This window comes from Urocitellus parryii, chromosome 8 (genome assembly GCF_045843805.1).
Source record: "Urocitellus parryii isolate mUroPar1 chromosome 8, mUroPar1.hap1, whole genome shotgun sequence".
Lineage (NCBI taxonomy): Eukaryota > Metazoa > Chordata > Mammalia > Rodentia > Sciuridae > Urocitellus > Urocitellus parryii.
The window spans coordinates 97,731,656-97,753,653 of NC_135538.1; the positions used below are offsets into that span (position 1 = coordinate 97,731,656).

Genomic DNA, 21,998 nt, shown 5'->3' on the forward strand with positions numbered 1-21,998 from the left:
TTTTACTTTATGTAATAATTATTTACATGACATTTTCCTTCTTTTGTACTATTTCCCTCATATACATTTCCAAAAGTAGATTATGGAAAGCTTATGAATAGTGCTATGACTGTGGATAAAGATTTCCAACCCAATTTTACAAATTTGCAAAACTGCATCAACATTGGGTGTTATTCATTTTAATCTTCCTAATTTATTACATGATGAATAACAATGTTTCACTGTTTTGTCTTGCATTTTCTTTCAAGATAAATTTGAACACTAAAAAATTTTACTATTTTTAATTGCTTTTAATAGAATAAAAACTTATTACTCAGCAATAAAAGAGAATACAATTTTTACTATCTTAAGATGCATTTGGGAGAATGCATTCGGGTCATTTGGGATGCAGAATTTGTTCCTGAGAATAGTAAACAATAGGATATCAACTCAAAAGACTTGAGAATAGTCAGGCACAGGGGCACATGCTATAATCCCAGTGGCTTTGTAAACTGAGACAGGAGGATCACGAGTTCAAAGCCAGCTTCAGCAAAAAGTGAGGCACTAAGCAACTCACTGATACTCTGTCTCTAAATAAAATACAAAATAGGGATGGGGATGTGGTTCAGTGGTTGAGTGCCCCAGAGATCAGCCCCCCTAGTATCCCCTCCCCCTGAAAAATAGTAGTTGAGAAAAATGCATTAGAGAAAACATGGGATTTGGTAACATTTAGGCTTCTCGTGTAAAATTATATATATACATATACATATGTATATATGTAAAAGATATATAATATATATAATTATATATATAATAGATAATACACATATATAATATTTTCAGTGCTGGTGAACAAACCCAGTATCTTGCACATGCTAGAAAAGTACTCTACCACTGAGCTACACTGCAGATCTCATAATTAAATTTTTAATCAACCTTAAATCTCAGTATCTAACTTTAAGCAGAGGAAATAAACATTGACACAGAATTTCAAGTCGTTCTTATGGATAATGTAACATAATTGTTTGGAAAAAAAAGAATAAAAATAATCCTACCCTATTTACAGTTTCTGGACTCTTATCACTTGGTTCCTCGGGAATTTTAACAAGGAATTTGGAAGTGTCAGTCAACTGAATGTGGGTTGGTAATCTTCTGACAGTGGGGACAAATGTGAAGATCAGAGGTTTAGCTTCAGAATCACCAGAAGAGACCTATGAGATATGTAATAAATTAGACTTTCAGCCTTGTCAAATTTCATCTTGACTCTATTTTTCTATATACCATCATATTTATCTCGTTTATTTTGATAAATTGTCCATTTATCATGAGTATGGCTGTTAAAAAAAAACATAAAAATAGTCAGAGTATATTAGAACTTCTTTTATATTACCATTTACCAAAGAAAGCAATCAACCCCGGGAAGATCCTGCTGTAAGGGATGGTAATTACTCAGTGGGCTAGCAAGCTGATCAGCTAGAACTTTACAGGGTATCTCTACCTTAGTGAGATCACCACAAATACAGTATTGGGTCAGTTTGAAAATTGACTTTTATCCCCTTAATCCTAGGTTAGCAGTTTCCATTAATTGACTCATGATCAAAAAGCATGCAAGAAAATTCCAACTTTTATCACTTTCAAGAATGTTAAATTATGGATTTATTGAAAGCTTACCTATCCACAGTGTCTTCTCTGAAGGATATACCTTCTCTTTCACTTATTCTTAATTCATTAAAAATAATTTTATTAAGACTTTGCTCTATGGCAGGTCCACAGGAACAGGGGATATAAGGCTAACTAGGAAACTGTACACTACTCATTTAAAAAAAAATGGTATCTCCAGAATGCTAAGGAAGCAGTGATAAGGGGTTCCTACCCAAAATAGGAAGTCATAAAAGGCAACACCTGAGATGTAAGTATCAGTGAAAGGAAGCTAAGGGCACCCCAGGCTGGGAAAAGCTAATGAGTGAAAGATGGTAAGCATCACAGCATGGTGTGACTCAAACTTGGGTTTTGTCCTGTTGGCATCAGAGAACCATTTAAGCAGTATTGATTGAGAGGTGACATGGTCATATTAAATTTTTATATAGATGAATCAGGCATTCAAAATCACAAAGCCAAAGCCAAAAGCCATAAACTGAGGACTAAATTGGAAGGGAAGTAAAGGAAATGGCAATGTAGACTATTTTTTTTTTTTAGAAGTTTGGATGTGATGTTAAGACAGAGTTTGAGAGTAGTTAGGAAAGTAGAGTCAACGAGATGCCTCTGTTGGTCTTATAATGGAGTAAATTTGAATGTATCTTCAGACAGTTGGAAAGACCTGCAGAAAAGGAAAGGGGAGCAAGATCCTGAAGAAAGCAGAAAAAGAAGATGAGGAAACAAATGAAGGAACAGGGTCTCCTTTGAGACTACAGTAAGTGACCTAAGATGTTTAAAGACATGAATGTTTTTCGGTGGAGGAAATGGGAAGAGTGGGAAGTGCATGGGAATAGGAAACAATACTGAGAACAGTAAACAATAGGATATCAACTCAAAAGAGTTGAGAATAGTCGGGCACGGGGGCACATGCCTGTAATCCCAGTGGCTCTGTAGGCTGAGACAGGAGGATCACAAGTTCAAAGCCAGCCTCAGCAAAAAGTGAGGCACTAAGCAATTCAGTAAGACCCTGTCTCTAAATAAAATACAAAATAGGGCTGGGGATGTGGCTCAGTGGTTGAGTGTCCCAGAGCTCAGACCCCCAGAATTCAGCCTACCTTTTTTGGAGGAGGGTTCCCGGGATTGAACTCAGGGGCACTCCACTGAGCCACAAGCCCAGCCCTATTTTGTATTTTATTTAGAGACAGGGTCTCACTGAGTTGTTTAGCACCTTACTATTGCTGAGGCTGGCTTTGAACTCAGGATCCTCCTGCCTCAGCCTATAAAGCCACTGGAATTATAGGCATGTTCCACTGAGCCCAGAGGAATCACTTTTGATCTAACTAATTTTCACGATAACATCAGCCCCATGTAGTCAAAATAGCACTGCCCCTATGCCATCTCCATGCCTTCCTCAGAAGATACATGCTTGGGACCCCTCAGACTGTATGTCCTTATAGGGATCATCTTTAACCTGGTTCACATTAGTGCCCATGAGCAGCTGGGGCTCTAGGTCATCCCTTGCTCCCTACATGCTTTGCCCATCCCCAGTTTTGTTCCTATCTTGCCTCCTGCTCCAAGTCTGGAAACCATTTCATTGTGCACTTCCTGGTATTCTGTCAGCCATTATAAAACCCTACTTGTCCTTAACTTCTCTAAATATTTCCTTTACTTTCTCATTCTAACACAAACATGCTTCTCTCTGAAGGTCTATCTCCCCAAGAAGCTCTCACAGTGGTGGCATTTCCTCTCACACTTCTGTACCACTGCCTGGAGGGAGGATAGATATCCTCCTTGCTCCTTATTAATATCATTATCATTATTACTTTTTTTGCTTCCAGACCATTCTTTTTCTCTCTTACGTAAGCACTTCTAGCTTTGAACCCCATGTCATCAGTCTGTTCCATTCATACACGTCCCAGTAGCAGCCATCTGCCCACCCATACCTTAAAAGCCCTTCTTTCCTTGAAGATGTTCCTGGATCAATGCTATTCTTTCCAAAACTAGGCTTTTTAAAATCCTCAATATAATGTTTTAAGGGATAATTTTTCTAATATTGTGTTTCCTTGACCTTTTTTCTTCCTTGCTTCTCACATTTCTAGCCTAGATCAGTAGCTTCATACCCTTTATAATTCTTTTATTCTCTGACCACCACTTCCTATACTCTCCAAATCACTCGATCTGGTACTCCAACATCTACTTGATTTTTCCAACATCATGTTTTCCTACAATATCTTTTTAACTAGTCTCAATAAAAATTGCCCAACTGACCACAATTAATCCCTCAAATGCCTTGGCCTCTCTTACATCATCATCCCATGAAATCACAGTCCTTACTAAATCAAACCTTCTATCTACTCTATTCCTGCATCAGGAGATACACATGGCTAAGAGAAAAACAAATAACCATCCTTACTGGTCTCACTTCAAATTTCTAACTCTGAGCCTCAAGCCGCCTCCTCAATGCTCTTCCACAATCATGATTTACTTTCATATCCCATTCACTATTCCACCAACCTAGAAAACTCTTTCACACCTTTTTCCCTTTCTTCAAACCTTTAACATATTCCCCATTTTCACTCTGAGCTGGTGACTTGGTTTCCCATTTCACCCACACCATTGAAGGTCAGTATCACACCTTCTTGTCAAGCTGAATCTCTGCCCTTTTCCATGGTCTTTAGTCCTGCGACTATGCTGTCACTAAAATCAACTTTCATTTGAACACATGGCTATCTATTCACTTTTGTTTATTCCACAATGTCTTATTAAATGCCTACTAAATGCTAAGCACTATTTCAGTGATTGGGTGAACAAAAGTCCCCACCCTCAAGGAGTTTACTTTCTCATGAAGGAAGGTAGCTAGTAAATAAATAAATACATAAAACATATAGTAGAATACAGTAGTTTCATAAGTACATGAAGACTTGCCATGAGATTATTGACATAACACATGGAAGATAAAACAGTGGCTTATACTTGGGTGTCTTCAATGATTGTAGTGAGAAGTGTTTGAGTATGGCCCTAATTCAAAGGAAAAACACAGAATTGGAAGTGAAGTATGAGAGACGGACAAAAGATGAGTATAAAATGTTTGACCCAAATAAATGCAGGAAATGGGAATATATATATAAAAGACAACCATTGAAACTTGTTTGAGAATAATGATCAAGATCAAATTTGATATGCCCAATATACATTCAAGTTGGAAATGTGGGTAGGAGAGTGAAATTTAGAGGAAAATCTATGCTGGAGGTAAAATTGTTTGTGTTGCTTACTCTGGATGGTATTTAAAATCAGGAGACTAGATGATGCCAGCAAGAGAGTAAATACAAATAGGAAAAAGAGGTCCATGGTTGAACCTCTGAAACTCTGCCATTACATGCACCAACAGATGAGAAAGAACTAGTACAGATGGTATGCACATCTTAAGTAAGATCGAAAGGCCTGCAGCATCATCCCCCAAAACAAAGGGACTGACAGACTTTACTGAATACCCAGTCCAAATTAAATCCAGGAATCTGTAGCGAGTTGTTTGGCTGTTCGGTAGTCTCTGGGATGATGCTGACCTGACTGTCCAAGGAACAGAGAAAGTAAATCAAGGCATTTATAGAGTTTATATTTGGAGGTAGTTTCAGGAGAAGGATTTTGTGAGTGTAAAGAAATTAAGGATATTTGTGTGAATTGAGCACATTATCAACTGCAGAGTTCAGTTTGAATCCATAAGGAAGGAAGATCTCAAGTTCAAATATCTAGAGGTCTATGGCCCAGAAAATAGATCTGATACAGTGGTAACTATTTGAGAGAATTCTCTGAGGTTATAACATGGTACATGAGGGTTTAATCATTAGAAGAATGGTGATTTGGATGATTTTAGAGTCTAAACTTCAGTCCTGAGAAAAATATGGGAGAAAGAGAGCTTATAAAGGTCAAGAAACTGTGAGGCAAGAAGGTCAAAAAAGCCATTTTTGTGAAAAGAAAAGCTACACTGGGTGATAGCAAGATCAGGCAGACAGACTGACAGCACAGCAGCACAATCTTGGATAAGTGTGACACTGGGGTCAGAAGTGTCCCCAAAACAGAATACATGGAACACTAGATTATTCATTAGAGACATTCTTTTGGAGCATGAAATCAAACAAGGAGGACTGAATATCCTTCTCATAGGTTTCACCCACATTCTAGATAGGCCAAGTGAAATAACCTGGATCATTGGTTATGCGGTATAACTTCCTGCTAACTAGAATACCTATGCCTTGTAGAAACAACGTATATTCCTGAAGGTGTATCAAGCAGACAGACAAACCCTTCTGAAACAATTTTCATTCTTCAACATTTCTTTCTGCCTTTATTCCCTTGTTACTGTCATGTCCCAATTCCTAGGTGGCAGCTTCTCATCAGAAGCAGTAAATCACTACTTTCCTTTGTAAGAAGGAACATCAAATCCCTTGTGAGGCTTAGGGACCCCCCTAGGCTGATGAGCAATTCACAATACTGTGGACTTGTTAGATGTTATTTTCTTGGAAGGTTTCTTTACATGACTAATCTTATCAATATCCTGATGGAATGGAGAGTAGTTTGGGTAAGTAAATCACCAAGTATAGCTCAAATAACCCATCTCGAATTTCATTTGAGCACAAAATAAAAGTAAACCTTTGGGAAGAAGAGGTGAAACTATGACCTTGCCCTGAGGTTTTACAGGTAGATCTCACCTTCTCATGTGATAACCATCAGCCTGTTTTAGGTCTATCCAAATGAAACTTACATAGTGATATGTGAAAGGCTTCCATATGAGCATCCCATGCTTCAAAATACATAACAACCATCATAAAAAGGAGCTTGACCTTCTAAAACACACACGATGATGAAAATTTACTTTTTCAAATGGCTTGCACAAGCATAAAATTTAAAATACAAATAGAGTACCACAATTGACATATCACAAACTGTACACTTTTTAAAGGTTGATGGCTATAATCTTAGTGAATAATACAGAAATGAAATATGAATGAAAACTGATGCTTCAAAGAATAAGGTGCGCTTTCTTTACAATACCTTCAAAGAAATTTCTAAACAGAGCCACATGCTGAGATTGGAGGCGACTGAATAGAAGCAAAATTATTTCCTTCTACCTTACTGTTATATTTTCTTACAGAAACATCCATGTCCTATGTACAATTTCTGGGCCAGTGTAGGAAAATGATTTCTTACTTTAGTTGAACTAATATATGATGTCATTCCAGAAAACATAAAAATAGAAAATATAATAGGACTAAAGAGTTATTCATCTTCCCGGATTACTGTTGGGGAGTTAAAAGATCAGGGATAAATTCCCATGCACACATATATATCCTTAGAAGAATTATCATCAAAATGGCAATTGTTTGTTATTACTTTTAAGCTAACGGTACAAAATTAGCATGGAGCTCTTTCCAGAACCTTTGCTTGGCATCCTCTCATCTTAACAAAAATCAAATATGCATTTCTAAAGAATTTCAGATGGAAAAGAATTTGAAAGTACACTAACCACGCTATGCAATAATCAGATGAAGAACCACATGTTAGCTAGTAGACTTTTGAATCCCTTGTTCAGGAAAGAAAAAAATACATATATTTGCTATTTACTGCACACTGTGTGGCCAAGTTCCAATGGAGCCCCAAAATGAATTGCTATGGTGATGAAAAATCATTTTCCTCATAAAGCAGAAACAGATGCAAGTTAATAGCACTGCACTTGTTAATTGGCAATTAACACTTTCCGTTGCCAATGCCGTTTAATCATCTTATTTCCTATCATGGGGAAACTATTTTAGTATTAGAAACAAGTACTGAAAGGATTAAAATATTTTCCTAAATATGCTTTGAAAAGCTCACTGTCTCTAAAACTGACACCTTCTCACCAGACAGCCCTATAATTTGAAAAATTGTTTTCACCAATGCCACGCAGGCTAACTGCTCCTTTGCTCAGATTCAGGCTGTAATGCCTCCCTTCCCAAATTTCCCTGAAAGTTCTCATCCTTCCGATGTTGACATCCGCACTCACACATGGCCACCAGCCCCTTACTGAGAAGAGGCAGTATGAGGTATGTTAGCATTAACATGATGCCCAAGGCAGTCCTGAGTATTGTCTTTGCCCAATGAGCAGTTTTACCTTCAGCAGTTCATCCTTTAACTGTAGATAGCATTTCATTTTGCTATACAGACAAATCTATGAACACCCGGGTAGCTCTCCCTCACACCCTCTTGCAGCAAACGCCAGGAATACAGTGCGCTGCTTTTAAAAGTTATTAAAAGCATGAAGCAAAGGCTTCTTTTTACCTGGGGTGTGGTCTGAATGCTCCCTGCTAAGATGCACGAGTTCATTTGGAAGTAATTGTTCCCGCAGTCACTCAGAAGCCCCTGTTCTGGAAGCATTGATTCATCACATAAGAGACTGAGCAAACCAATGACTGAGGTGGGAAGAGAGCCTGTTACTAAAACAACACACACACACACACACACACACTCACTCACATAGAAAAAAAAAAGGGAATTTTAAAAAGAGGTAAAGCAGAATCCTCCCTGAATTGAATTTTTTTTTTTTTTTCCGATCCAAAGACCAGATTTATGCTTTGACAATTCTTTAGATTTGGAACTTCATGAGAGGTCATACTGGCTGCTGAAATGGGATCAGTAGAAGTAAAAAAAAAAAAAAAAAAAAAAAATTACCACCTATATGCGTTTGCCCTCTTTTCTTGTCATGCATGTTTTCAATTATATATTCTGTGAAGGAAAAGAGAAGCCAGATTGTGCAGCAATGAGAAGCTGACTAAAGGGCTCTAGCATCTGCCAATCTCAGTGATCAGTTGGTCAGACTCACAAAGAACATTTAGAGGTACAAATAGGTGCAAACACTGTGTCTAAATAAAGAACTAGAAAGCACAGTGATATTTCAAAGAATCAATAAGTTCAATTATCAGCCCTTGGTGTCTAAAGTGCAAGCAATGATATAGAGCATCTGTGGTGACTGAAGTTTTGCTGTTAACAAAATTAGCTCTAAAATAAACCTCAGAATCAAATAGTTGTCAAAACAAAAATTTCATTCCAAAGTTCCTGGAAGACAGTAAGTATCTTGACTGCAGACAGACAAATCTCAAAATTTCACACGTGAAATTGATTGCAGTCATCAGTTTTAAGTATTTCTATTTTCTCCAAGTATTGATTTATTTTCCTAATCTGTTCTATCTATATTGGGTTTTGACAGCAAAAAATACGGTGTCAAAAGAACTAGGTATAGACCAAAGGCTATGGAGGAATGAAGATTATACTTTAGAGAGCTAGACTGTGTCTTGTAACATTTTTAACAGTTACAAAAGGCCTGGATTTATGAAAATATTTTGAGTAAAATAATTTCAAGTAATTATATTAACAAATGGGAAAAACAATTCCAAATAACATAGTACTTCTTGACATACAAGTGACCTAAGTTTCTGAATATAAGTGCTAAGTTATATCATTAAACAAATTATATGTCTTCTTCTTCTAAGTCCTGTATATTTATGGATGCCCCAAACAAAAAAGAATCTTATATCTTCCTGTTCTCAAAAACCTTACAATCCTATTGAGAATTACAAACGGTATACAAATAACAGAGATAAAAAGTGATGGAGGGACAAAAGCCTATGATAAAGTTCTCAAACTTTACTGCACACGTAAACCAACCTAGGAGCCCAACCTGGGAACTTTTTGAAGTGTGAATTCAGATTGATGAAACCTGGGGTGGGGCCTCAGATTCTGCATTTTCGACAAATTCCCAGGTGGCACCTTCCCGCTGGTTTGTGACATTTGACTGGAGGAATTTTAAAGGGCAGAGAGATTACAGCCACCTGGAGTGGAGTAATTGGAGAAGGTGGCACTTAGGCAGCACTTAGAAGGACAGGGGAATGGTGACAGATGAAGGCAGGTTAGAATAGCACTTTCTCCATTCAAGCAGAGAGAAAAGCTGCGGTGAAAGCATCTATCTGAACAGCAAGAGCACTAAGTAGCAGGTGTAGTTGTAAAGCACAGGACCCTGGGGTCAGATCATTCACTGACTGTGGGAGCTCAGACAAGTTATGAACCTCTCAAAGACTCAGCCCTCTCACCTGTGCAACATGGATAAGAATAGTATTTATTTCACAGGATTCTTGTAAGGATTGCAATTAGATCCAGCATGAGGAACCCATATCTCCAGTTCAGGCAAATATATCATGTATGTTACTTTAGTTAGTGGTATTGTTTTTCGATTTGAAAAGTAAGATGAATGAGAATAAAAACAAATAAAACTAGAAAAGTAGGTTAAATCTAGATCACCAAAAATCTTGAATTAAGATTTTTAACTTTATTCAGTGAGGAATAGGAATGAAGTTAGATGATACATATCTAGATAGAGAGAAAGAGAAAGATAAAAAACAAAAAGGGCACCATCAATAAGTCATAGAAACCATCCTTATCATGAAGTTCTAGAGTGTGCCTCCCTGAGGGAAGGTAGAAGTTCAGTCCTTTGTCAAAAGTTCTGTTTTGGTCAGCTTTTTCACCACTCTGATTAAAAGACCCAACCAGCAAAATTGTAGAGGAGGAAAAATTTATTTATGGGCTCATGTTTTCAGAGGTCTCAGTCCATAGAAGGCCAGCTCCATTCCTCGGGGCTTGAGATGAGGTAGAACATCATGGCGGAAGAGTGAGGCAAAGGAAAGCAGCTCATATGATGACCAGGAAGCAGAGAGAGAGAGACTCTGCTCACCAGATACAAATTTATACCCCACAGCCATACCCCCAATTTCCACCTCCTCCAGCCACTCTTCCCTCTGCCACTCTCCCACCATGATGTCCTGCCTCACTTAGAGCCCCTGGGAATGGAGCCCGCCTTCTGTTGACTTAAGACCTCTGAAACTATGAGCCTGCAAATAAACTTTTCTTCCTCTAAGATTGTGCTAGTTGGATCTTTTTGTCACAGTGGCGAAAAAGCTGACTAAAACAGGTTCTGTTTAAGTAGATTCAAACAACAGTGATGCTCTTCTCCCTCGTCTGTCTGCTCTTCCCCCTCTAATCTTTTCTTTCTCTCATTCTCTCCCCTAAACATATAGCAATTTAGGGAGCTGCAGTAGTAGCTCAGTGGTAGTGCCCTTGCCTCAGCACCACATACAAATAAATAAATAAAATGAAGGTATGTGTTCATCTATAACTAAAACAATTTTTAAAATATATAGCAATATTCAGGCAAACTGGCACAACCAAATTTAGAAAAAAACATTCTTTAGCCCTTTCTTTTTGCCCTACTCAAATTCTACCTTGAATTCCTTTACGGCATGTAAACCAATTAAATTACTCCCTTATTTTGGTATTTTTTTTTTCTATTTTTATCAATCTTTTTGGCAACTTTTTCTTTTCTTTGTTTCAAAACACAGCTAATAATTTTTGGTGTTATAGACTATCATAATGATAGAGACTCTAATTTTTACTTAAAATAAAAACATAACGTCACACCTCATAACACCATGGCTTAGCCCTCTGGTTGGTCACTATATATAGCATCAGAGAGCATATGTATGCAGGGTAATTTCTCTAGGATCCATTCTCATTTATGTAGAAAGTGTTGGCACCTGGTGAAACCAACCCTGGTCTTGGATGATGAAGGTAATATAATTTACTTGGGGCAGGGAGGAAGGTAGCATCTCTGTGGCAATTACAAACACCATTCTATGCAAGAAGTATTAACAAGGGTATCTTCAAGACCCTAAATATTTTATAAACACAGTATTGTAATGGTCTCTTTCCCACTGCTCTGGTGAATAATCTTCCAAAAGAAAGTAAAGTGTGTTGAAGTTTGCAATAAACAAATACAATCCAAAATTCCTTCTAAAGTCTGGCATTATTGATGGTGGAAGCAGGCATCTTTCACCCTTCTTACTAAACAGACATTACTGTAAGATCTTCAAGCCAAAAAGCTCTTAAGATATTGCTTTTAAAATACATAATATAGAACAAATAATCTCTCTTCCTGACGTGGGAAACAAAAGTTTGAGGGAAAAAATAGATGGCGCCTTAATAAGATTGTCAAGAAGCATGTGATTGAAGAGATCCAGCTGCCAAGGCTATTCGTACAGCCATTTGTCTATCCCAAGGCCTCAAGTCTCACTTATTTTCATATACATCTATTGAATGTTAGACACTATCCTACAACACGGCTTATAGTCTAATGACTGAGCCACCATCACAAGTGATACCAGCGGTGGGTGAAGTTAGAAAAGAGTAAAAGGTGATAGAGGCTGTGTGAGGAAGTGGTCTCAGGCTGTCCCCAGAGATGTTTCATTCTTAGCTTCAGCACTCCTGGTCCCATGTTTGGTGACTATAATTAAGACAATTATTCTGTTTCAACCCTGGGTGGTTTTATTTTCTCCCTTGGGAGATAATAAGCACCAGGAGTTTGGATCCCTGCCTCCTGGATAATAGATCACTCCAAGGGCCCCCATCAGGCTTGTCCCAATTTGCAGACTCAGATCTGCGTGCATAATATTTAAAGTGAATCCTGACATTTCATCAAAGGTGAGTGAGATTCCATCATAGAATGAGTTTGCCTTCATTTTGTTTGGACATCTGGATTGCTTCTACCTCAGTTATTACAGCTTGTAGTAATACCTTGGGGAATACCCACCTTATTAAAATCAACAGTTCTAGCCTTCCTTGGTTAATAAGGAACTGTCAATTAAATCTAACGTGTAAGCATTTCACATATTCAGATAGAAGAAATGGACATGATTAGATATTCAGAAGAAATGAACAAACTGTACATATGATAGAATTTGAAAGAGGAACAGAGATATTGTTAAGAAACATTTATCCACACAGAAGGTGTGGTTCAGTCTGCCCTTCTTAGCTTGGCTTCTGACCATTTCCTCTTGGTCCTCGACCTACCCACTGGAGAGCTCTCTATGCTTTGTGCCCCTAGATCTTAAGCTTTGAAATAGCCCAGCAGTCACTTCTTGGGTAATTCCATTCAGTTCCTTAGCTTTAAATAGCTTTGAGAGGCCAATAAGTTCCATCTTATTTCTCAGCCTGGATGTTTTCACATATCACTGACATCTTGAGTTGGTTATCTCATAGACGTTTAAAAATCATTTTGTTTAAAGCTGAATTAGTTTCATTTGTCCTGAAACTTTTCCATAACCCCCCAAATCTTCCCTACCTCAGGACATAGGGTCTACTTATTTCTTCCTATTTCTCCCTGAAAATAGGTACTATTACTAGTTGTTTGGGCAGAAATCATAGGTTTATATTTATTATACTGATTTTTCTTGATTTCTCAGAAAGCCCCCATGAATATATCAGTACATCCTGTTGGCTCTCCTTTCAAAATAAATCCAGAAAATGAATGTATCTTGTTACTAACATCCTAGTAGCAGGACCAATCATTATCTCCCTCCTGAATCACTGCCCCTAAATGGTCTCCCCACTTCCACATTTCCTCCTACAGTGGACGCTCTGACAAACCATCCCTCTCATTCTCTGCTGGCTGAAGGACTGACCCCCAGCTGCTAGGAATGCTGAGGGCTGCTCAGCTGCCAGCCCTGTCCAGGAGTTCCTCTCAGTTGAACCAAGCTGGTTGTCAAAATCCACTCCCCTCCTCAGAGACACCTGTATAAAGGCTGGCACCCTCACTAGAGTTTGGAGCCACTCTGAAGGGCAATCCCAGTTGAGACAACATGCTATTTCCATTTCTCCCTCTTGCCTCCGTTCCTTCTCCCACAGGTATTACTCCCAGGAGCACTCTTTAGTAAACACCCCGCCTGTCAATCTCCATCTCATATCAGCAATGTTACATCTTCCACAGGATCACAAGATCAAGCCTTTTAAAACATAAGTCAAGCCATGTCACTTCTCTATGCAGAAGCCTCCAGTATCTTCCCTTGTCACCCAGAATATGAGCCAAAGTTTTTTTTGTTTATTCCTTTTAGTTACACATGACAGTAGAATCCACATTTTTATACAATTTTACAATCATGCAATATATTTATTCTAGTTAGGACCCCCGTCTTGTGGATGTACATGATGTGGAGATTCACAGTGGTGTATTCACATTTGTACATAGGAAATTTATGTCAGATTCATTCCACTAGCCATAGTCTTTATAATGGCCTACAGCCCAACATGATCTGGCTCCTACCACTCTCCCCCTTGCTTCCTCACTTCCAGCCACAATGACCTTTATGCATTCCTAGAACACGCTAATCCCACTTGCTGGCATGTTCTTCTCTGGCTTGTTTCTTCATTTCCTCATGTACCTGCTCAAATGTCATGATGACCATGAAGCATCCCTTACCACCCTATTTAAATTGCAACCCCAGTCCCTTGCCATTGCCAACCCTCTCTATACCTCTTAGCACGTATTTCTCTCCAGAGCATTTACTGATGTGGGTTTATGATTTGATTCCCTTCCTTGGATTTTAAGCTTCATGAAGTCAAGGATTTGGTTTTCATTACTGCTATTTTTATGGCATTTAGAGTAGTTTGTGGCATGTATAGGCAATCAATAAATATTTGTCCCATCAACCTCTTGACTGAGAGTGATTTCTTTCTTTGTGGACATTTCTTAAACATATTTTATTCCAATGAAAATGGTACACTTTGAATTGACTGTCCAGAAGAAAACAGAATTGTCCTAATCTCAGTTCTCAGTACAACTGGAACAGTATAACTGAATCCCACAGATACTTACTGAGTGCCAAAGACATAGGGTTTAAATAAAGTATTGGATAAGAAGTAATTGCAATCAGTTCCCACCCTACCACTCTTACGTGCAAATGTATCTAGAAAGAGACAACAGCACTCAGCCCCATAGGATGTCAGAAGCAGACAAAATAGGTCTTGGTTTTAGATTTTCCACCAAATAGCAAATGATGTTTGAGTGAGTCTCGATTTCTCAGAGCACTTTTTTCATTAAATGAGTTTTAGGTCACTATTATTCAATGTGCTCTCCTTAGAATACCAGTCTTACAAGAGGAATAGTGAGAAAGTGTTTCTTGGCCAAATTAATGTAGGAGTTGGTACATTCCAAATCCTGTTTAGAGGAGTGTCCCAGGAAAGAAGCTTTTTAAACTTTGCTTAGCCCAAAATTTCCCATATTTTTTTGACAACAGAACCCATTGCCTGCACAATATCCCACTCACAGTTTGAACTGCTGAATTGGACAGTCCATAAAGTCTCCTTTTTACCATGATATTTAATGAATGCATGAAAAGAAGGTAGCTTGGAGAAAGAGACATTCTACAAAATTACTAAATGAAATTCTATACATGTCCTGGTTAGACAGAGTGCACAGTGAGACAGATGCAGATCAGCACATTTTTCTCTGCATTTTCAAGAAGAGGGAGAGGTGGCACATATTTCAACAATAAAGCCAGTTGTGCGAACAGTAGTTTTTGCACACCACAGTCAGCAGCACAGGAATATGAATTAAAGAATGGATGATGAATTAATTGGATGATCTGGAAATACATTCAAAGAGAGGCAAATAAGGTATATGGAAAATGGTCAGAAGTAAAGCATGTCATTTAATGGAAATGCTCAGAGATTCTACAGTGTATCATTTCTATATGCATCATAAGGGAACCTTAAATTCTGACACACAATATAATTTATGAAATCTTGTTATTAAGTGGATAGAATGAAGCTAGCTTCTTTGAGGTAGCACCATAATTCTATGAAAGAACTGACAATACAATATTTATTTTCAATATGACTTTGGCATAATCTGATTTTTTATTTAAAATAAAAGAGGAAGCAAAAGCAACTTTTTTAATGTTCCTAGTATATTACCATATGAAGAATGCTTGCAAAAGTTTTCATCATATTCCACAGAAAACATTTTGTCTCTATTACCCAGTTTTACTCAAGATGAAAACTGTGTTCAAAAGTGTTATTAAAACAGCTCAAATAGTAAAAAGTTTGACTGATTATTTTTAAAAACTCTAGCAAGCCTTGGTGGCTCATACCTCTAATCCTAGCGACGAGTGAGGCTGAAGCAAGAGGATCACAAGTTTGAGGCCAGCCTAGGCAATTTAATGAGACCCAAAATTAAAAATGAAAGGGTTGGAGATGTCTCTCAGTGATAGAGGCCCCTGTGTTAAATCCCAATTATGATGAACAGAAAAAATAGCTCTAAGCTCTTTACATTCAGGCTCTGGTCACCAAGATGACTCATGAATCTCCACAGCTTACAGAATAGCATGTCACAGAAAAGAACACAGATCACCAATGTTTTGTCATTTGAGTCACATCTTGACTTTCAGAAGCAATCACATGAGAAGGAACAAGCTACACAGAAGTGCAAAGATGTGCTTATCAAGACCAGACTACTACTACTACTACATATTTTGTACTTGATGTTAACTTATCATTTCTTTTCATTCACATTTTATTGAAATATGTGGCTTTCAGCAGAATTAATGGAGGCAAATGTCAGGGAGCCAATTTTGTCTTTGGGTACTCAGTCTTGAAGGAAAGAATAATAGAGCAATAAAAGAGTAGAGTCTAAAACCACTTACAGGGTAGTGGACTCCATGAGCTTCAGATCCAATACTACTGGTTGACATATCATGACTGTGCTCACTAGTCATTTAAGGCTGATTCTTTCTTTTTTTTTAACTTTATTTTACTCATTTATTTTTTTTATGTGGTGCTGACCCAGTTCCTCACATGTGCTAGGCAAGAGCTCTACCACTGAGCCACAACCCCAGCCACAATCAGCCCCATAGGCTGATTCTTAATCTCTCTGAACTTCATTTATTAATGACCATAGAAATATACCAAATTGGAACACTCTTGAGAGTGAAAGGGGGCACTGTTAGTAATCATCCTAGGATAACAGGCATGAAATGATATTATACTGAGCAAACCAAGATATAATCAACCTACTTATTTGCAATACTGAAATATCTCAGTACTGTTGTAAAGGTTAAAATTGCATGATATAATATGCTATATGAGAAATCTGATACATGCATGTGTTTAATACCAGTAATTGCCTCCTGCTTATCATGGAAATTGGGTGCCAGTTACAGATTGGGAGGTATGAGGGAATTATTGTGTTATCTTTTATAAAGTGGGACAAGATGATGACTGATATTCTACTTCCTCTGCTTGGAATGAATGCTTTCCTATAACTTTTCTCACTAGTTAATCCCTCACACTTCCCTCAGCTCTCAGACATTCAGATTCTAAGGTGAATATTTTGGTTAAATCATGAAAATAACAAGATAAAACACACAGCACGCTTTATAAAACCTCAAGAAGGCTTCTTTGACTCCACAAGTTAAGTACAGCCTCCTGTGTGCTCTCATTCAGCACCTTTTGCTTCCACACAGTATTTGCTATCCTAATATTATATGATTAGATAACAAATTCTTTAACTCCACAATTGAGACATAAGCACCAGAATGACAGGAAATTTCTCTGTTTTATTCTATTCTGTGCCCCCAGTATAGTGCCTGTTGCACCAGTGGTCGGTTAATACATATTTATTAAATAAATGAATGATTGCACACATTTACACTAGATGTTGGCGGGATTTACAGAGGATAGGAAGAATTTCTGTTTCAAGATGTTCAGTATTAGGGGAGCAGGGGAGATGGGAGGGAAAAGGGGCAATGGTAAACTGAAATCAATTTCCATGTATGTCTGAGTTTATCAGGATGAACCTAAGTATTACATATAATCATAAAGACCTAATTATAAAAAATAAAGAAGTTCAGTGACAGGATCTATAGATAAATGAGAGTCTACATATTTTCACTATGAGGACATAGATCAGAAAAACAGCCAACCACACCGAAAACCACAGCTTTGGATGTTTCAGGAATTTATTAAATGAACCAGCTTCAAAAAGTTGTATGAAGGGTCTGGTGCCTGAAGAAAGATGGGAAAAGTGTCTCTGCTCCAGATCACGCCTCCCGCCCTTGGCAGCCACTGTCTCTACCCTGGCCACCAGAAACACTTAACCTACTCATCTGGGAACCGATTTTATCCTACATATAATACAGTTAAATACCATTTAGTGAGTTTTATGTGACACTGCTCTTGATACTTAATATATCACCTTTGTATTTCTCAAACACCAGCAAGAGAGTTATATGTCTATTAGACAAGGAAGAAAAATGAGTCTCAAGAAGATTAAATAACATGCTGAACCAGCACATGATGCAATTAGGTTTGAATTTAGGTCTGCTTGGCTGGAACCCAGGTTTGTGTTGCCTCTTATTTGCTCCTAGCTTCTGCCAGCCTTATCTTAGACATACTCATTTATAGAAACAGGATAAGAAAGATGGTAGCACTGGATATGTTACAATGTAGTAGCCAACAAGGATTTTGTTTTAACACAGTTGCTATTCAGGACACTTGAGCTCCAATGAACACTTTTCTCAAGATTCCAGTGTTTAAAATATAGTTTTATGCCATCACTTATCTACCTTTTAGAGCTGTTATTCTGTCTCTGTCAGTCCTAACTATGAAAGCAATGCAGGGTTATTTTGGAATAAAACTTTTAAATGCAAATGGGATAAAACTAAAAGATAAAATTGAATCATCTCTGATATAAGTGCCAAAGCTACACACCTTTCAATGTGGGTAGTCCAACATGGGCATAGGGAAATATTGTTGAATGACTATGTGAGGATATCATAAGTAGTTAGTAAGCAAAACTTATCTTAAAAATATCTGAGGTAATGTGTGAGCTCTAAATTCATGTTTGATACTGTCAACTTATTAATTCTACCAATGGAAATTATGGCAATCAGGGTCAGAATCAGGTTCAAATCATAAATCAAGATACTAACTGATGACCCTTGTGAGTTAATTAAGTGCCATGAACTTAATTTATAAAATGGGCATAATAAAAGCATCCAAGCTTCATCAGGTAGATGTGAAAATTAAATGAGATGACACATAAGACCACTGATGTAGAGCCTTGCATATGCTAAGTAGGTACCCAATGAATGTTATCTTTTTTCTTTTTAGAATAGATTAAATGTATGAGATTTTTAAAAAATATACGTACTTGCTAAAAGTATCGCAATATTTACTTAAATGATTTCCTCCTTTTTTCTCTTCTTAATGTTTTTACTCAAAAAAAAAAAAAACAGGCAGATTTCAGTAATTGTGACCTAGGTCTACCATTATCCAAAAGATCTTCGATAAGCCTTGTCACTTTTGTCCATAATAACAGAACACTTGACTCATCAGGAGTCACACAACAATCGGCAAGTTAAGAGAGCTCACACTTGATCCATGTCCTCTGGAATGGATCACCACTCAGGCTAAAGGGCTGTTCTAAGTGAAGATACTTATGTGTTTGTGAAAGACTGATTGAATGTAAAGACTGGCAGGTAAGTGCAATTACTTTGGGGGAGTCTTTTTATTTTATTTTATTTGAAACAATATCTTTCAAATTGGTTGATAGGTATACTTTGCCAGTATGTTCTCACAGTCTGGGGAGTGGCCTGGGTATTATATCCTGAAGACAGGATTAATGATGCTCTTTGAATCATTCCTGAATCCCTATTGCTCAACACCTACTAGATGCTCTATGTCTGTTTACTGAATGAGTGAATGAACAGTGAATGCATATTCTAGAAAAAGTAAGAGATAAGAAACAAAGGTGCTATGGGTCTAAGGTACAAAATAGAAAGTAATCATCTAATCATTTCTCCCCATGACCCACCCTAGTTGGTAGTAAATCAGTACCAAAACTGTAAGGTCACCCTCCACAGCATTTCTCTGACTAAGCCACATTAGATGATGGAAAGCTTCCTAGGTCAGAAATGGACACTACATAAAATAATAAGAAGCCATATAGAATATAATATGAGGGGGAAATTACTTTCTTCCCATAGTATGAAATTAAATTAAAATGCAATATGTAAGCAGAAAACCTTTCAAGTTATTAAAATAACAGATAAAAACATTTTTTGTATAGCATGAAAAAGAAACTAGAAGAGCAACTATTTCACCTGAAAAAAAAATACTTTACACACTTTTCCAACTTGCCCACAGACTAAAACATATACTATTTAAAATTTACAACATGGGACTCCAGAGGGTGAGGGAGGAGGACCTCGAGTTCAAAGCCACCCTCAGCAACTTATTGAGGTCCTGTCTTAACTCAAAATATAAAAAGGACTGGGAATGTGGCACATTGGCTAAGCACCCCTGGGTTCAATCTCTAGTATCCCACCCTCCAAAAAATTATAATAAAGAGTGACTCCTTAGATTCCATAGCTAACTCATAGGAATTCTGTGAGATTTAAATGCAATTCATGATGCCCACCTTACAGTAAACTCTTAAAAATGGATATTGTTGTTGTAGCTCTATAGTATAATACTGAGTTTCCCAAAGCAACTAAAAATTTAACAGAAGTATATAGTTAAAACTAATACTTAGCAGTTACATAATAATCATTTTTAAACTTCATAAATATATTACTACTGAACATACTGCAAAGTACTTTTTCTTTAAAATCAGTAGTTCATTTGGTTTCCTAATCAACTTTTATTATTTTTCTTGTCTTAATATTTATGCCTTTGTATCTCTAAATAATAAAACTCTACTCTCACTATGATTTTATTAATTGGTAAGATCACATGGAAAAGCAAACCTATTCCTTTCAAATCTTCCAACTCTAATTACCACCAAACTCTGAACTCTTTTCAGGAAGTCTTTGTTTTTCAACATAACAGTACTATTTTATTCCAACCTGCAGTGTTCCTGGTAGAAATATATTAAGAAACACTAATCAGTCTTTTGAAAGCATACATTGGTATTAATAAATCTGGTTACCTGAGAAGAGCTAGGAATGCAGAGAAGACTGGCAATCTATAATCCTCCGATTCCAATATGCTGCCCGACTGTGTCACACACAACTATATATACAGGTATTTTTTTTTTCAAATCAACATGACTGTGTAGGAGATGGGTAAGCCTTCAAGCTATGTGAAAATAAGTTCTAGAGGTTCTAATGACATTCAGTTGAGCAGTCTGTAGGCATAAAGGAATTCAAGACACAAAAAAACTGTTGTTCTAGTGTACAGTTGTTAAAATGTTTTGCTACCAAAAGAGAATGCCTTCTTTCTTTCCCAGGATATTTACCAAGCTCCATAATGTATCATTCCAGTTCTCCAAATAGCCTTACTAGTAAAAATGCAATAACTTTCTTTCAGAATTTCAAATATCATGTACATTATTTTTAAAAATAATCATTATATTTACTTTAAAAACCAACATGGAAAAATACAACAAAACTAATCCCTATTCAAAACAGACATTTTAGGAAAAGAAAACTAGAAAATCGATAAATACACTTAACAATTTCTTTGAAAATGTACCTGAGATTATAATACGAAAAAAATATATATGGTATTTTTCCAATTCATTATTTAAAAAATATAATAACCTTTGGCTGGGGGTGTAGCTCAGTAGTAGAACACATGCTTAGCATGAGCAAGGTCCTAACTTTAATCCCCAACACAACATTAAAAAAAAAAAAACTAAACCAACCAACAAAACTTCAGTTTTTCCAGATTAATAAGCAAGAGTTCAGCAGTCAAATTGCTTGAGATTGAAACCCAGCCCTGCCATTTATCTACTTGTGACCTCAGACAGATTACCTGGCCTCTTGCTGCCTCGGTGATCTCATCCGTAAGATAGAGACAACAAAAGTAGCTATGGTATAGGGCGTAGTTCTAGTGTTGGTACACAGAAGGCCTTGGAACAGCGCCTGGCACTTAGAAAAAATTCAGCAACTTGTCAGATATTACTAGCAATAGGTTTTTCAATCATATGTTCAGCATGTCTTCCACTGTTTCTGCCCTTCCCATCCATCCCTACATCCCACTGTCCACACTCCAAGTTGGCCCAGAACCTCTTACTACTCAAGTCATTGACTTTTTTCATTTTGTATTTGCTTGTTTCTGTTGTCTTGTTTTGTGTTATGAATATTATTGGCCCTTTGCATCGTCATGAAATTCTTTCTCCTGGTCCTCTCCATCACCTCTTTGCCCTGGCTACTCCTCTGCTTTCCCTCCTTCTCCAAGAGGAAGAGCCCAACCAGCTCTTGGCACCCTCCTCCATCCCTCGCCAGCCTTCTCTTTTTGCTGACTGCCCACTCAAACCCTCTCCTCTCCCAGTTTTCACACTCATGAGAGCTGGCTTATGCTCAGAGTCAACCTCCACCTCCATGTCCTCTCTCTTCTGCTCCAGCGACTTACTTCTCTAGGATGTTTCACCCACTGGCTCTAATATAAGCACCACGGTGCCAGCGGGAGGCTTCTCAGATGTGAGTTTGAGGCCAGGTTCTGCATTCACAAGTAATGTGACCCATTGT

The 21,998-nt window shown here is 37.5% G+C and overlaps 1 protein-coding gene across 18 annotated transcripts in view; it reads right to left on the bottom strand.

Moving 5' to 3' along the window:
- Positions 1 to 21,998, bottom strand: part of Mlip (muscular LMNA interacting protein) — a 237,267-nt gene that overhangs the window by 133,967 nt on the left and 81,302 nt on the right. For 17 of the 18 annotated variants that reach the window (XM_077801981.1, XM_077801982.1, XM_026411254.2 and 14 more), the window contains exon 2: positions 1,035 to 1,190. The exons of the other annotated variant lie outside the window; for it this stretch is intronic. In XM_077801981.1, coding sequence (XP_077658107.1) covers positions 1,035 to 1,190 — 156 coding nt within the window. The remainder of the gene's footprint in view (positions 1 to 1,034; positions 1,191 to 21,998) is intronic. 18 annotated transcript variants of the gene reach the window in all.